This window comes from Pristis pectinata, chromosome 7 (genome assembly GCF_009764475.1).
Source record: "Pristis pectinata isolate sPriPec2 chromosome 7, sPriPec2.1.pri, whole genome shotgun sequence".
Lineage (NCBI taxonomy): Eukaryota > Metazoa > Chordata > Chondrichthyes > Rhinopristiformes > Pristidae > Pristis > Pristis pectinata.
Genome location: NC_067411.1, coordinates 23773848 through 23792022, shown reverse-complemented (window position 1 = coordinate 23792022; position 18175 = coordinate 23773848). Strand labels below are relative to the sequence as shown.

General features: G+C 41.0%; 1 protein-coding gene across 1 annotated transcript in view; it reads right to left on the bottom strand.

The window, feature by feature from the left end:
• The window catches only part of tbca (tubulin cofactor a), a 49530-nt gene that overhangs the window by 17806 nt on the left and 13549 nt on the right, over positions 1 to 18175 (bottom strand). Inside the window, exon 2 of the mRNA XM_052019842.1 lies at positions 4824 to 4929. Coding sequence (XP_051875802.1) covers positions 4824 to 4929 — 106 coding nt within the window. The remainder of the gene's footprint in view (positions 1 to 4823; positions 4930 to 18175) is intronic.

Below are 18175 nucleotides of genomic sequence, written 5' to 3'. Positions count from 1 at the left end.
AATACCTCACACTTGTCCAAATTAAACTCTGCCATTTCTCCACTTGTATTTCCAACTGATGGATATCCTGCTGTATCCTTTGACAAAATTCCTCACTATCCACAACTCCACCAATTTTTGTGTTATCTGCAAACTTACTAATCAGCCCTACATTTTCATTCAAAATCATTTATACATACACCACAAACAACAGAAGTCCCAGCACTGATCCCTGCAGAACACTACTGGTCACTGACCTCCAGTCAGAATAACACCCCTCCACTCTGTCTTCTATAGCCAAGCCAATTTTGAATCTAATCTACCAAGCCACTGTGGATCCCATCTGCCTTAATCTTCTGGATCAGCCTATCATGAGGGACTTTGTCAAATGCTTGACTGAAGCCCATGTATACAACATCCACTGCTCTCTGACTCATTTTGGAAAAAAAGTACCATATTAGTATAGCATCTTTAACATCGTAAAATGTACCAAAAAAATGAGTAAAGGAGAACAGCTGGGGAGGCAGAGAGGTTGAGGGAAAAAATTCCAGATTTTAGGCCCTGAGCAGATGGAAGGACAGCCAGCAAATGTAGTATGATCAAAGGAGAGTTTGTGCAAGAGGCCAGATTTGAAAGAAAGCAGAGATTTCAGAAGCTTGAAGAGATGGAGAAGGTTACAGAGACAGAGAAGGGAAGAGGGAATGGAGAGATTTGAAAGGATGAGAATTTTTCAAGACATGTTTTGTAAGAGAGTTTATGAACAAACAGTAAACATAAGAAACTCCCAGTAAACCATGTGACATCCATGAAGAAGGGAAACATTCTTATGAATAGCAGGAGCAACATCTATAAAGTGAGTTTGATGTCTTTAAACCACTGCACTCTTCCCCCCGTGCCCCACTGCCCCCCCCCCCCCCCCCAGGAGGGAGTTTATGTCAAAGGTATCCCATCAAAATTGTAACAAGGATAGGAAGTAATGATATGTTCCATTGTTTGATCCAGGTTACAACCAGAGGAGGGTTTGATTTGTCACTTACACATTAAGTGGGCACATTGTTCATGTCCTATCTGAATTCTGTTTTAAACTGTCCACGTCCTTCGAGGTTGGTGAAACCTAGGGAGCCTTAACACTGGGCCTTGAATGAGTTCCTTAGGGAAAAAAAATTAATGTACCAGATACAACATTTTGTCAGTGCATTCCAGGTTTGGATTTTTATCATTCTAATCTGTGTTGAAGTTAACACAGATTAGAATGATAGAAATCCAAACAGTATCAGAGAAAAAAAATCGTATCTATACTCAGTGAAATGAGCATGAAGCACCATTTTAAATTATGCCTGAAATAGGATAATACAACTCTGGATTGTAGGCATGTTAATATTTAGGTAGCCATGGTATTTGAGAAAGAATCAAAGGCAGAGTGGTTTAGGCAAAGTATTTCAGATTAGTAAGCAACAAATAAAAGTTTTAAAGTTGGTGTGAATCCAATCAGCAAAATAAGTTAATTTTCAGCTGATGGTGCGAATACCACAAATAAAAGTCAAATCTACATCTTTGTGCTGTTGTGGCAATGACAAAAACATCCTCATATTGTGGACAAGACAGGGCTAAATATGTCAGGGTGGGATTTTCCTTAGGAAATTCCTGAAATTCAGAAAAAAGATTCTGGAGAGAGAGTGTTAGTACCATACACCACAATGGTGGTAACTAAAAGAAGAATCTAAAATACATTGAGTAGGTGGGATCACTTTGGATCAAAAGAACTCACATTGATATAGTATCTATAGTGTGATAATACATCTTTAGATGCAAGTGCTATCAAACAAAACAAGCCACATAAAAAGATATTAAGGTAGATGACAGGCAGGTACTAAGAAACATCTTAATGGGGAAAAGGGACACCAAGAGGTTTAGGGAGGGAATGACAGAGCTTAGGTCCTGGTTGGCTATCGTGCAGCAATTAAAGTTTGTGCAAGAGGCAATAGAGAGATGAGAATTTTTTTTAAAGAAAAAACAGACTTCCTAACAACAAAGGCAGTAAAAGAAAAATAATTATTAAAAATAATTTTTTCTGGTAGTTAAGCACAGATATTGGCCATCTCAAGTTACCTGGAATTTCTTTTTACTATATAAAATGCTCTACTCTTGTGGCAGGCAACATTTTAGGCATCATCCTTGACCTGCTACATTCCTTACAATGGTGATTTGGCAAAAACAAGCCAAAAATTTAATTTTCTTCTTATTAATTTGCAACAAATGCTTATGGTTGGGTGGTTCACTTTGCCACCTCAGCAGTCAGAAGTATTATACACATACTGTGAGACTGAATCACGTGTAGTCTTAACTTGCCAGGCAAGGCCATTTTCTTCTCCTAAAATATATTAATGAGCCAGATAGGAATTTTATGATAATTCAGAAGTTTTTACTTCTAGTGATAGAAATTACCAAAGACAGAGAATGCAAGTACACAATTTACAGTGGAATCTGAACTTCCAACCTGTGGCTTATAAATCCATTTCACTAACCATTATACTACCATACTCAAGTCTGGAAAAAGTGTATGTTTACGTGGGAAGGTGTTGGGGTGGTGGATAATGTGGGTGGAGAGGGATAAGAAAGTAGTAAAACACTATTTGAATTTGTATCTTACACCAATGGTCTCATATGCTGTTATTTTCTCTATATATCTCAACTGTAGTTACATGGCTTACACAAGGTGTAAATAGCACTTTTTCTACAGCACATTTTCAGAAGTAAAGCATGCCACCTCTGAGAAGACACTGAATATGTAATATATCGAAAGCAGTAACATTGATAGGTGTGCCTGAGGTTCCTGTAAGTTTTGTTTTACTTATTGTCTTTACCAATCGCTTGTACCATATATTTGATTGAAAAATGTGATCATTAAACCAAGATTTAGAAGGGACCCGATGGGCAACTTTTTTTTATGCAGAAGGTGGTGGGTATATGGAATGAGCTGCTAGAGGAAATGGCTGAGGCAGGTACAACAGTATCACTTAAGAAGCACTTGGATGAGTACATGGAGAGGTGGGGCTTGGAGAGATACGGGCCAAATGCAGGAAATTGGGACTAGCTGGGTGGGCACCATGGTTGGCATGGACTCATTGGCTGAAGGGCCTGTATGTCTGCTATATTGCTCTACGACTCTAAGAAGCTGTATCTTAGAAACTAAATCTCTCTAAAGCTTTGGTACATGGCTGATATCAGTAGTCTTTCTGGATAAGATTAATTGCCTGGTTGAAGAAAGCATGTCATCTGTCCACATACTCTTCACTTGATTACAGATCACCCTACAAGGTTCTGGTGGTCAGCTCTCTCTCAGATGGGGAAGCTATCACTAAGTGGTATGATATGAAAAAGAATGTTCCTCTTTGTGAAGTCAACCAGACTTTTAAAATGAAAATTAAAGAAAACCTGCTGATGCTGGAAATCCAAAATAAAAAGGGGAAAATGATGGAAGCAGTTGGCAGGTCAGACAGCATCTGTGGAAAGAGAAACAGTTAACGTTTCAGGTCAAAGACTCCATCAGAAGTGGAAAACTCTGAACTTCTCGCATTCTAATGAAGGATCTTCCACCCGAAACATTAACTCAATTTCTCTTTCCACAGATGCTGCCTGACCTGCTAACTGTTTCCACTATTTTCTGCTTTTATTTCAAGCCATTAACTGAACTGAGGAGGCCAAGAACTGTTTGGGATTGTTGCTTATACTGTGACCATGCAATTCCTAAGTTTTAAACTCTGCTCTGCAGAGAACACTAACTATTAAATTGCCTTAAGCAACAGTGAAGCCTTGTGGGATTATCCTTTTTAAGCTTTATCTTTGTCAGGTAGGCACTTCTTTATAAAACATTCCACTCAAGTAGTAAAAAATCATTTAGGGTGCATTTCCTTTCCTACTGCCCCAAGTCATCAACCAAACACACTCTCTCCCACACCACTTCTTACATGCTCACCATATAAACTACAGTTTGCTTTGCTATCAAGTTTTAGAAATATTTTCCGATGGGAATCCTTTAAGCATCTGCTCTGTAATAGTTGTCCTTTACTGGACTAAATTACCTTTGTGAAAGCAATACCAAAGCGAGTCAGGAATCCTGATCACACAAAAGTTTCACAATGCTGAAATTAATGTATATATGGCCATCGCAGTCAAGAATACCAACATGGAAAAGAATGAAATCTTACATTTCAGGCACCTATCTGCAACACACACCCATTACAGGTCAATTGTGAGATGGGAAATTACATAATTTGGTCTAGTTACAGCAATCTGAACACAATTTTTAGAAATGGTTTCACAAGTGTTAATGCACAACAGGAATCACCACTGAAAATGAAGTGAACTAGAATCAATTCCAATGTTCCTGCACAAGTTAGAACCAATTCTTAGAAAAAAAGTTCTCCAACTAAAAAAAAACACAAACCAATGAAAAACTGAAGTGTTAATAGTTTGAAACAGACAGAAACAGATGCTTTCAGCTGAGTATTTAATTACCACTTCCAACACCTTGCAAACAATATGCCAAAATACCTTTATTTATATTTTTTAAGCTTGGTTTTTCAAATTCAAAAAGGAAAAATTTGATTGATTTGACAGTGAAATGGGCCCACCAAAACTAATTTCTATAACTAAAATATTTAGAAATGATTTCCTTGGCAGCTTTGAAGGTGACAAGGTTCAATAACTGATCAACTTAAGAACTTTTAATTTATTCTGTACGCCTGAGCATTTGTCTTATTTTATCAATATTTGCATATTTTAGGCTTGTTATGTACACAAAGTAGTTTTCAAATAAAAAACAAAACCAGAAGCAAACTCACCTGCTTTTTAACCATATATTGATCATTCCCCTCGACTTTCATTCTCTCAACTTTTTCTTCCTGCTGTTTGGCCTCTTTTTCATACATAAGCTTTTCCTTTGCCAGCCTGTGTAAAACAATTATGAGCATCTTCAGATTCATAAAATCAAAACCTGCTCATTTCCAAGAATATATGTAAACTCAAAGTTTAGGATATTCAGTATTTAAAAATACCGGAGTATTATTCAAGTCATGACTCATCTAAATATTTGAATTTTTTCTCCTGTAGAATATTACATTGTAAAGACAAACCTACCTATTTATTGGTGCCTACGCCTCTATTAGTCAATGCACATAAATTTGTTTGACTGACGTGAAAAAAAAGTCCATCTTTTCCTAAGGTTGTCGTTTTTATACAGACTCCATAAATCCAGCTATTTGTAATCCAGCTGCATGCTCATTAGCTGCGATCCGTGGCGCATGCAGCTCCTTTCTGCTCATTCCACTAATCTCCTGTCTTTACTCCATTTATTTGCCACTTTTGCTGCTGCTGCTCTACAAAATACAACGCTGCCCCTTCTAAGATTAATTGATCATCAATTTAGTCCTAATTTGGATCAAGTCAGGTGGTAAATGGACCACTTTTGCTTGATTGTTAGTGAAATGTGTGCAAGTACATTGATAAATTTTGATTATTTGTCAATTACCACCAAATGAACTAAATCTATTGAATAAATTCCTGCCTGATTGCCATAATAGAGTTTGAAAATATTGCTATTGATAATGATTCCCATTAATAGTTTCTTCCGGCTGCTGTTGCCTGGTTGTCGGCAAGACAACAAAGAATTCATTTTTCATAACATCAACTGCATGTGCCTGAGCAATTCTTCATTAATCAGTTACATTATGGGGCCGCTCCTCTGTAATGTGTGTTGCTTTGCTCAGAAAGCTTAAAACACTTTGTCATATTTTATGTCAATTACCAGTAATTTTAATATCCTTCCATCAAAGCATCTTGTAATGGTTAGCATATGCTGCAGCAAGAATTTTAAGCTTCTTTGAGATCACTTGACTTACAGTTATGCTTATGTTTGGTCATGCTACCTTAGGAGTGCAAAAATACAAATAAACAACAAGCTAATGAAAAGCCATCCCATAGCCTTAATTTGTATCCAGTAGGCTAAGTCACTTATAGGAAGGGTGGAGCTGAACTTATTTTAAATGAATCTGCCAGTGCATTTTCCCCCAAAGTTAATGGAAATGCAGCTCTCTGGAAAATGGGAAAAAGAATTAGACTCGACACACACTCAACTGCTTTAATACTGTATTTTTGAGCCATGTAGCTAGTGCCAGTTCAAATGACAAAGCTAAATTACTGTTGTCATTTTATTAAGAGCATTCACTGCATCTGGCACTGACTCAAATGTGCAAAATTGCAGGAAAACCATGCGCAGTATATTCAATGACCAAATAGCAGCAAAAAGGAAGAGCAGTGCTTAATTTTACTTTGTACTATGACTGCAGGTCTTGCACAAGGCCACACACATACTGGTGGCTCTGAACCTTGCACTGTATCCAAATTATACTTTTAAACTGAATTGCTGCTCTAAAGTCAACTTCAGTGTCCACCAAATCTTCTATCCTTGGGTGTAACTTCTGTAAATGAAGGCTTGGATAACAATCACACAATAAAAATGAGAGAGAGAGAGAGAGAGAGAGAGAGAGAGAGTGAGAGCCCTTTAATGTAGTAAAATATCTCATGGCTCTACACAAAAATGGCAAAAATGGATACTACAAAATGGCAGGAATAGCAAGAGGAATAGTTCAATGAGATTGCATTGATGTGGGCAGAAAAGTGGCAAACAGAGTAGTAATTGATTGGGGCTGGATTAACAAGGCAAGGGATATAAATGGTAGGAGGCTGAGAAGAATGGAAGGTCCTGAGAGAATGCGTGAAGGTAAGACAAGTAGATAAGGAGGTGAAGGCAACATGATAAAGAATAAAAAAGCATGGAGGTCATGCAGGAACAATATAAATCACTAGGATAGAGGCTGATTAGCTTCCACCGAGGAGTGGAAGGTAACCTTGGGCGATTTCTTCTAACGTGGGATAGCTGTTGCACACCAGCTACCATGCTGATTCAACAGAGCAAAGACTTGATCCAATGGTGAGAAGTTTCACTCACTCACTCATCCATGAATCTTGCACACACACTTTTCCTTAGCTCCCTTCTCTCACCCACTCACACTGAGCCCCTCCGTCCATCCTTCTACCTCTGGCCCCTTTTCCCAATTGCCTCTCCACTCCATTGTTTGCCATTCCTCTCAGCTCCCTCCCTCCTACTTTGCTCATCTCTTTCCCAGTTATCCCATTCCCTCTTCCTTCACTTCTAGATTCCCCACGCATCCACTCTGCCCTCACTGATCCCCAATCTCCAGCTATCATTGACCTAGCCCATGACTTTTGTTCTCACACTTAACTGTTTTTGACTTCATGGTTCCCAGCAACCTTGAACCTTGCTCCTGCTTGTTCTCTCCAAGAAGGTCACCCACCAAGGTAATCAAAGCCCGCAGCCTAATCTCAGATCTTCCCCAGGAAACCTCCAGAGAATCTTCATCTGGCCGCATGGTGCTGCCTGACAGCAGCAGACTGCATTCTTCTGCTGGGTCCCTGCTCCTAATGTTCCTACATTCTGGCCTTCAGTACCTGTGCACTGCCACTCAGAAGTATGGAATGTGCTGAAGGTCAAATACTAGAACACTAAACCACTCTACTCCGTCCCTAGACTCAGGACGAAGTTCACAGCCGATTCCCAAGTTCACTGAGCTGAACAACCAGATGCACTTCATATCTGGCTCTTTCACTTTACACAAGCCGTATCTGGGAGATGCAGTGCAGTCTCATTCACCTGAATAGCATTGCATACCTTCATTAAAAAGGTAGGTAAAGGCAGTTTTTAATAAAAATTAATATTGTTTTGAATTAATTTTCTCTTTGATAATTACTATTTCAATATATTTCCGTTTCTAAATATCTTGGAGTATCAAAGACATTTAGAATCAGTGGAAATCATCTGTTTAGAAAATTAAAACTTGACCTGAATCCAACCAGACCATGGCCAAACCAAATCCAACCCCTAGGACTTAATTTTTCTGATATGCAACTTCACAAATATAAATTGGGTCCGAGTCAGGAGCTAGGCCCAGGTAGGATAGGTTCCTGTTCACAAGTTCTTCAGCTTTCAGTGGACATCACCGTGGGCATTGGTGTCACGGCCCACAACTCTGGCTACTCCCATTCCCTGTATGCCTGGTTCAGATCCACCTTCCATCCTCAGTTTCTTCATGTTCCCTTCCAGCTTATCAGTCCACAGAGCCCCCTACCCAGGATACAGCTGCCACACTATCACCCAACAATGAAATCAAGCAGCAGAGTTTTATTTGTATTTATAAAGAGCTGGCCTGGCCCAATCTGCCTGAAGTTCCTGTGGCATGTATAGTTCTGCCCGAGACCTACTCACCACTCATTGCACACCACAGAATGGCTGCGGCAGCAAGGTTCAAGGTTGCTGGGAACCATGAAGTCAAAAACAGTTAAGTGTGAGAACAAAAGTCATGGGCTAGGTCAATGATGGTCTGGCCCATTGTTTCAATTCTGGGTTCACGATATCGCAAAACAGAAAATCAAGGCTACCCCCAACCACGGTATTTTTGGATAAAACGTAAGCCAAAGCTCTGTCTGCCCTTTCAATTGTATATAAAGGAGCAGGAAGTTTTCCCTCAGAATCATGGCCAAAGTTTAACCATTCAACACTGCTGAAACAAAACATCTGGTCATTAAGATCACAGCTCTTACTGTGAAACTTAATCTCATATTTGTTAGAATATTCGTATTGCGGTAAAAGAAGTGAAACAGCTATACAGCATTTTGGGATCTCAGAGGACATAATAGATGTTTTATCAATGCAAGTTAATGATCATTATCCTATTCCATTCTCACCAGAGTTCCTCAATCTCGTCGTCTCCACTTCTCCTCCTTTTCCTGTCAAAGCACCTCTCATCTATTTTCAGTTACCATCCTCCACCTGACCTCCAACACATCACCACTTCCTTCACCCACTTGTTATCTTCCTGTCTTTTAATGTTGCATGAATTGAAAAGTTCTTGGCCTGGACTCCTTATGGTCAACACAACAGGTAATCAACTAGTTTACACATATTGGTTAAGGTTCTCAAATTATGCAAGTCTGCTCTATGTTAGTGATTATCAGCGAATAGTGACAGCACCCCAAAGGAAGGAAAGAACCCTGTAGACATTTGAAGAAATTTAAAAAAACACTATTAAAACATCCACATGGCCAAACATCCACGAGTTGCTGATTCTTATTACTTTCATTTCAATATAATCTCTCTCAATTTCAGGACATCCTAAAACCAATGAAAATACCTTTAAAGTGTAGTTCTTATTGTTTGGAAGGAAAGGTAGTAGTCATTTTGGGCACAGAAGTATCCCACAAATGGCAAAGCGATAATGACCAGGTAACCAGTTTATGAGAAGTAGATTGGAATATACATATTTGTATGAACACCAAAGATAAACTCTGTGTTCTTTGAAATGGTGCCTTGGGATCATCTACATTGTACCCGAGGAAGCAGATGTGATCTCACCCCAAAAAAGCAATATTCTCTCAATCATCCCTCATGCATCAGACAAAATGTGTGTGTTTGTATTGCTGGTTAGGGACCTGTATTTGCAGCCTCCAGACTCAGAGATAAGAGTGCTACCAACTGAGCTATGACAAGCAAATGAGCAACTTAAAATAATTTAATTTTAAGGAACTAAATGTAACAAACATCATAAAATGTAAGATGCATATTTTTATTTAATGAAATTATGAAGTTGAAAAGCAGGTTGAAAAGCAAAATGGATGGCAATTTAAAAATTAGAATAGGTTTGGAGCCCCAAGCATTCTGCCATAGGACTGGGAAGATATCATACATTAAATTGAAAGACTACAGCACTCTGACACGAAGATGAATTTATAGCATAAATTTCCCCAACCAGCTTACATTATGAATATGAATGTAAATCATTATGAATTTTTAATGATAAAACATGACAAAAGTGTAATTGCACAGGATTTTTAATATACCAAAGAATAGCTTTAAAAAATTAACTTAAAATAAAAATCAGTTGTGTACATCATCAACAGGGATCCTGATCCAACATTTCTGCCTTAACAGCAAATGTGTCAATTCTATTATAGTCATGGAGAGATACAGCATGGGTCCCTTTAGCCCACAAGTCCACATCAACCACACATTTATGCTAATTCTACATTAATCCCATTTTTCTATTTTTGCCACATTCTCAACTACCCACAGATTCTATTACTCACCCACATGCAATTTTAAGTGGACAATTAACAGATTAATTAATAGGACTGAATGTATAAACTTAATTTCTACATATTGGATTATAAATAAAATACCAAATCTGACCATGTAAACAACCACTAATCATTATAATCTGTTAGACACATGGAACAAAGTTAGCTTAAAAGGCTATTATGTAACTGTTAATTTGCAAAAAAAAAAGGCCCTGGAAAACAATCATTCGCAGCATGTGAGCACCACTACCAAACCTAGCATTCATTGCCTATTGCTAATTACCCCCAAGAAGATGGTGGAGAGCCATTTTCTTAAGTTGCTGCAGCCTATGTGGTAAAGGTACTCCTTTGGATCCATTAGTGAGAAGTCCAGGATTTTTCTTTGGAAAACCTGATTATATTTCCCATGATAGTGTCTGACCTGTGGAGGAACTTGGAGTAATATTATCCCCTTGTAGCTTCTAGGCAATAGTCTCAAGATTGAGAGGTAGTGTTGAAGCCATGACAAGTTGCTATGTGGCACCTCAAATTATATACACTATAGCTACAATGTGAGGTTAGTGGAGGCAGTGAACTTTAAGCAATGGGAGAATGGGGTGCCAATTATTAGGCTACCTAACAATTTCTATCATGGCATGGTGCTGAATTTCTTGAGAACTGTTGGAGCTGCTTCTACAAAAACGCTTTTGGCAGCCAAGCTACAAATAAGTCTTGCAGAATACCAAGCCACTGACCTGTTCTTGTAGTCACAGTTAAGTTTCTGGTCAACAGTGACTCCTAGGATGTTGACGATGGCAATGCAATTGGAGTCATGGGAAGGTAATTATACTCCTGGCACTTGTGTGGAACAAATGTTGCCATTACAACCCAAGCCTGAATGTCTTGATGGATGTGGGCATAGACAGTTTCATTAATTAAGATAGTGAGAATGGAGCTAAACACTGGGCAAACATCTGTGAACATTCCCACTACTGAGTTTATAAAGGAAGGAATGTCATTAATGAAGCAGGTGGTTGGGCCTAAGACACCACCTCCCAGAACTCCTGCAACAAATCCATGGAACTGAGAAGTTATTAACTGTTGAAAGGCCAATCCTTTGTGCTAGAGTACGATCCAGCAGCCGGCCAATTTCACCCCCCACCCCACCCCACCCCACCCCAATTTCCCATTGTCTTCGATTTTAATCAGGGCTCACTTGATGCCAAATACTGCCTTGATGTCAAAGGTAATCATCATGCTCTTGTCATTTCTGGAAATCAACTCATCTGTTCATATTCAGGTTGTAATGAGGTCAGGAACTAAGTGGCTCTGACAAGATCCCAACTGAGCATTTAGGTTACTAGTGAATAACAGCAACTTGTTTGCACTGTTGACATATTTATGAACATACAAATTAGGGGTAGGAGTAGACCATTTGCCCCTCAAGCCTGCTCCAGCATTCAATAAGGTCAATAAGATCTGATTGTCACATCAACTCCACTCCCTTACCTACCCATGGTAACCTTTCACACCTGTGCTTATCAAGAATCCATCCCACTTAAAAAAATGTATTCAAAAGACACTGTTCCCAATGCCCTGAGGGATTTCCAAAGACTTTCAAACCTCAGAAAATTTCACTTCATCTGTGCCTTATGGGTAATCCCTTTTTAAAGTAACTCCTAGTTCTAGAGATTCTACTATAAGAGGAAATATCCTTCCCCATCCACCCTATCAAGACCCATTAGGATATGATAAGATTTCAATCATGTCCCTCCATAAAGAATTTCCTCTATCTTATGAGGAAAGGTTAGACCACTCAGCTTGTATTTTCTGAAGTTTATCACTCAACTTTGCTGAACTGCTTCCAATGCATTAGCATCCTTCATTAAATAAGGAGATCCATGCCATTACACCTCATGTCACCTCTGGATTTCAATTCTTTTGTTAATACTCATTGGCTATTCCTGTTGACAACACCTTCCAACAATTTTCAGTTTAATTATAGCAGGTAATTGATTGGATTGGATTCGTCCTGCCTTTTGTGAAAAGGGCATTCCTGGGCAATTGTAATGTCTTCATGCAAAGGACATTGCCATCATCTGATCAGTGTTTAATTTTTGTCAATGGCATGATGCTTCTGTTGTTTGCCATGCATATATTCCTATGCTGTAGCTTGAGAAAATAGTATCACATTTTATTCATACTTCTAATATACTCCCAAGGAGCTCTCCCACACTCACAATCAGGATTGGTCCCATGGCTTGACAATAACTGAAGAGTGATGAAACTCCCAGGCTATAAAGTTCCATACCATGGTGAAACACAATTATGCATCTACTATTGACTTACATCATCTCAGTTTTAATTTGCTAGATTTGTTCTGAATCTATTCCATTTAGTGTGTTGTAATGCCACATCACACAACAGAGCATGTCTCAGTGTGAAGACTCATCTGCGGAAAAGCTCTCCAATGGACAACCTCAAGTAACAGACGTTTACACTGGTGCATCATTGAAATATACTGCTGAAACCATTACATTTTACTCATCTAACAAACCAGTCCAATAGATTTGCTGGTATTGATTGTGTTACATATACAGCATTCTAACTTAATGAAATGGTGGATTAAACTTGCAAACATCAGCGCCTGGAAATTCAATTGCATAACACTGTTTTTTCAGCATTATGCAATTGAAAATCGATTTTTTCTCCAAGAGCGAAGCACAGTATTAACTATTCCCAGATCATTTGGAGGCGCTTGGAAAATTCAATCAGACACTTCCCATCATGAATCGCCCTTGTGACTATGACACAATTTCCGCTTCAGGATACACTGAATTACATAATTCTCTGTACAATGCTCCTTTTGGAGTATTACAGAGGTGCTTGGACCTTGTTATCTGCAGACATGGCCGCTCCTTGGATAACGTGGTTTTACTCTAGCAATACTAACCGGGAAGGGTGGTAAATTAAGTAAAATATTTACATGTATGCTTGTGGAATCCTGCATTTCCAGATAGCCTTCTCTAGCACTGACCCCAGTCTGCAGCTCCTCCTTTAATCTAACCAAACCATCCCCTCCCCAGTGCAATCTGCTACCCTCCAATCCTTCCCTTCACCCAACATCTCTCCACTACCCAACCTCCACCTCAGCAAAGGACAGTCACCATATCCAGTTGTGCTTTGCTCTATACCCACACTGAACGAAGGCCAATTTCCACTCCAGATTACACACCCACCTCTCCAATAAACATAACCTAATTCTGGGTTGCAAGGCATAGTCCCCACACTGTGCCTCAGGAGGATGATGGCCAAATGGCACAGCTTAACAATCATATTTCTGTTTCAGGGCTCAGAGTTGTGGTTAGTGATTTTGTGCATGCTTCAAGAGTTTTTAAAACAAAATAGGATTTAGGTGAACAGTGATTCAAATGGCCTCCTTCAGTGGTCTATGACTATGACCCCAAGATTCTCATCCTCCTCTTGAAAAACATCAAGAAAGATCAAGTGCTTTAGCTGCTGCATTAGAAGGGGGCTAGAAACTATTGTCCCACTACTTTTTAAAATGTCAATCTCTACCCACCTCAAAAATTCAGTCCTAACCATTTGGTTCTCAGCTCCCATCTCCAAGCTTTCTTAAAGTAATTGAACAAGTAGGTGCTACCCAGATCCAGGCTTTCCATAACATAAAACAGAAAATAAAGAAAGCCACTTACTTGATCTAGCAGTATCTGTGGAAAGAAAAACGCTGTTAAAGTCACAGGTCCAAGACCATTCATTTACTGTTGAATTCACTGCCACTTCTCTTCCAGGAACGCATGATGAAAGGTCTTGGACCTGAAACACTAATTCTGTTTCCCCTTCCTCAGATACTACCCGACTTGCTGTTTCCAACAGTTTCCATTTTTATTTCAGATTTCTAATTTTTTTTTATTTTGATTTCCAGGCTCATCATTCCTTGTCAAAATCAACCCAGTTAGGATTCCACTCTTTCACAGATTGAAACAGCAAAATCAGAATTGATAATCTCTATATGATTATGCTCTATCTTCTTCTTGGGTTCTCAGCTTTCAGCAGTCAACAAAATCATTCTACAGCATTCCTCTTTTGTTGTCCTGATGAATGAGACCAGCTTTTTTGTTTGGATCCACTTTTACTTAGCCAAATAGAATCAGAGTTGCTCAGCACACAAAAAAAACTCTTCTGCCCAACCCATCCATACTAACCCAGATACCCATCTATGCTAATCCCATTTTCCTGCAATTAGTCCACATCCTTTCCTATTCCAGTTTCAGACAAATGCCGCATCAAAAGCCCTGGTTTGCACAACGGCGCACAAGAACTTTGGCTGCTGCTGAACATGTTTATACAATTAATGCAACACACTGAGTTCTGTATTTTCTTCGTCCAACTCTGTTTTGCACTAACTCTGCACTAAATTTGTATTCTGTATATACTGTTTCTCGCACTATTTGTATTTGCACAATTTTTTTTGTCTATGTTTATTGCATGTCTTCTGTTTTATGTATGTCCTCTGTTGTGGGAGTCTGGGGGAAACGACATTTTGTTCCGCCATGTGTTTTTATAACATATGGGTGGAATAACAATAAAGTAACTTGAACTTGAATAGTCCAAATGCTTTTTAAACATTCTGATTGTACCCATATCTACCCCCTCCTTTGGCAGGTCGTTCCATATACCTAAACCTTCTGTGTGAAAAGCTTGCCCCTCCGATCTCCTTCATATATCTCTCTCTCACCTTAAACCTATGTCCTCTAGTTTTAGACTCCCCTACCACTGGAAAAAAAACTGTGACCATCTACTTTAACTATGCCCATCATTATTTTTTATAAACCTCTACAAGGTCATTCCTCAGCCTCCTACAAGAAAATTCTCAGGCTATCCAATCTCTCCTTGTAACTAAAACTGTCCATTCCAGGCAACATTCTGATGGATCCCTTCTGCACTCCTTGCTATGGTGTGGTGACCAGAATTGTACATAATATTCCAAATGTGGCCTAACCACATTTGGAATATTATGTGCAATGTCTGGTACAGCTGCAACATTACATCCCAACTCTTGTACTGAGTATGAAGGCAAGCAAGCTAAATGCCTTCTTCATTACCCTATCCACCATAGAAGGTGTCAAATAGCATACTTAATCAATGTAAAAGATTTAATAGGTGTACAAAGCCATGACAAATAACTTAAAGCGTTTGAGAGTAGAATTATAAAAGTGAATAATAAGGTCACCAACAGAACTGGCTGTAACATTTTAAATGATGAACAACATTTATTTTAAGTTTTCCACCATCTTTTAAATGATGATCAGTACAGCATTCAAGTACTAATTTTCAAAACACCATAATTTCAAAAATTCTGCAAAGCTTGTAAATTCTAAGAATTTTTCAGAAATTCAGAAGTCCAAATTTAAGGACATCATAAAGGCTTGCTTCTTTTAACCTATGTTCATGAGCAACAGGGCTAAATGTACTACTAACAATTATTTAAGTTGGTAAATTGGTTGATTATTGTCACATGTACCAAGGTACAGTGAAGAACTTTTGTTTTGCATGCCATCCACACAGATCATTTCATCACATGAGTACATTGAGGTAGTACAAGGGAAAAGCAATAACAGAATGCAGAATAAAGTGTTACAGTTACAGAGAAAGTGCAGTGCAGGCAAACAACAATGAGCAAGGCCATGACGAGGTACACTGCAAGGTCAAGAGTCCATCTTATTGTACAAGGGGACCGTTCAATAGTCTTATAACAGCGGGATAGAAACTGTCCTTGAGCCTTGTGGTATGCGCTTTCAGGCTTTTGCATCTTCTGCCCGATGGGAGGGGGAAAAGAGAATGACGGGGGTTGGTGGGGTCTTTGATTACATTTGCTGCTTTACCGAGGCAGCGAGAAGTGTGGCATGCTAATGTGCTAGGGCAGGATGGAGGTGGTGCTGGGTCTTTTGAGCATCATCAAGGTGGATAAGTTCCCAGGGCCTGATGGGATATGGAGTCATAGAGCACGGAAACAGGCCCTTCAGCCCAATCCGTCCATGCCGACTATGCTGCCCAGCGAGCTAGTCCCATCTGCCCGCACTTGGCCTATGGCCCTCCAAACCTCTCCTATTCAATGCACTTATCTAGTTGGCTTTTAAATGTTGTTAATGTGCCCAACTCAACCACTATTTCTATGGAGACCATCTCTATATATCCCAGGTGATTAGAAGAGGCAAGAGAGGAAATTGCTGGGGCCTTGAAGATTTTTGTAACCTTGTAGCGGCTAGCTACACACCACGAAATGAAGACACAGAGTCGCTGGTTTCGAAATCAGAGGTCGAATGCAGACCCGGGGCACAGCGCACCTTTAATAGCCGAAAACTTCCCACGCTACAGTTCCCGTGCTGACGTCACGTGCGGGTCACCTGACCTTCCCGCGCGCGGGCTTTCCCAGCCCAATGCTGGGGAAGAAGGAGGGCCCTGCGCCATCTTGGATCAGGGCCTCCGACGACATCGCGAATTCAGGAGCTGGTTCGATGACAGTGCGGTGAGTCGCTACATAACCCCCCCCCCCCAACAGAACCGGCAATATCGTTGCGAAAACCAGAATTAAATAAACTATGACTTGGGTGGCCTGCCCCTGCGTCGCGCTCGCTGTACCACCATGGGTTGGTCCGAGTCTAAATAAGCCAGCTTCAGCCAGTCAACCATAAACACCTCCTCGCGCCCCCCCAATGTCCAGCACGAATGTAGATCCATTGTTCCTGACAACCCAGAATGGCCCTTCGTACAGCCGTTGCAGCGGTGATCAGTGCGCACCCCTCCTGACGAAGACAAACTTACAGTCTTGGACGGAAGTCAGCATACGGGTCTGGACCTATCCGTGTCGCAAGGCGGTAATCGGGGCCAGGCTTCCAGGCCGCTCGAGCGCCATGGCAGGTCCTTCCTCTGGCCCCCGAGGGGCTGGTAGGAACTCACCCGAGACGACTAAGGGTGTTCCGTAGACCATCTCCGCGGACGAGGCATGCAGGTCCTCTTTTGGCGCGGTGCATATCCCAGGGTAGTTAGTCTACCCAGTTGGGCCCCTTAAGGCGGGCCATGAGCGCCAACTTTAGGTGGCGATGGAACCTCTCCACCAGCCCATTGGATTGCGGGTGATAGGCAGTGGTGAGGTGGATCCGGGAACCCCACAAGTCGGTGATGGCAGACTACAGGCCGGAGGTGAATTGAGCTCCCCTGTCTGAAGTGATATGTGCCAGGACACCAAAACGGGCCACCCAAGTTGACAAAAGGGCCCGTGCGCAGGACTGGGCGGAGGTATCTGCAAGGGGAATGGCTTCAGGCCAGCGGGTAAAATAGTCGACAATCGTGAGGAGGTACCGCGCTCCTTGGGAGACTGGAAGGGGGCCAACCAGGTCGACATGGATATGGTCGAACCTCCGGCGAGTAGGCTGAAAATCCTGCAAGGGGGCCTTGACGTGCTGCTGTACTTTCGAGGTCTGGCAGTGAGTGCAGGACCGGGCCCATTTGGAAACCTGTTTACGCAGGCCATGCCAGACGAGCTTGTCTGACACCATCCGGACAGTAGTCCGGATGGATGGGTGTGCAAGGCCGTGGATGGCATCAAACACCCGTCTGCGCCAGGCAGCTGGGATGATGGGGTGGGGTCTACCCGTGGAGATATCGCAGAGCAGGGTGCGCTCACCGGGGCCTGCCAGAAGGTCTTGCGGTTGCAGGCCCGAGACTGTAGTGCAATAGCTGGGCATCTCCATGTCCGTTTGCTGTGCCTCCGCTAAGGTGCCGAAATCCACCTCCTGGGACAAAACCTGGATGGTGGGCCGTGACAGTGCATCTGCAACCACGTTCTCTTTCCCCGACAGATGGCAGACGTCAGTGGTGAACTCTGAGATGTACGACGAGTGCCACTGTTGCCGTGCTGACCAGGGATCTGAGACCTCGTTGAAGGCGAAGGTCAATGGCTTGTGGTCGGTGAAAGCAGTAA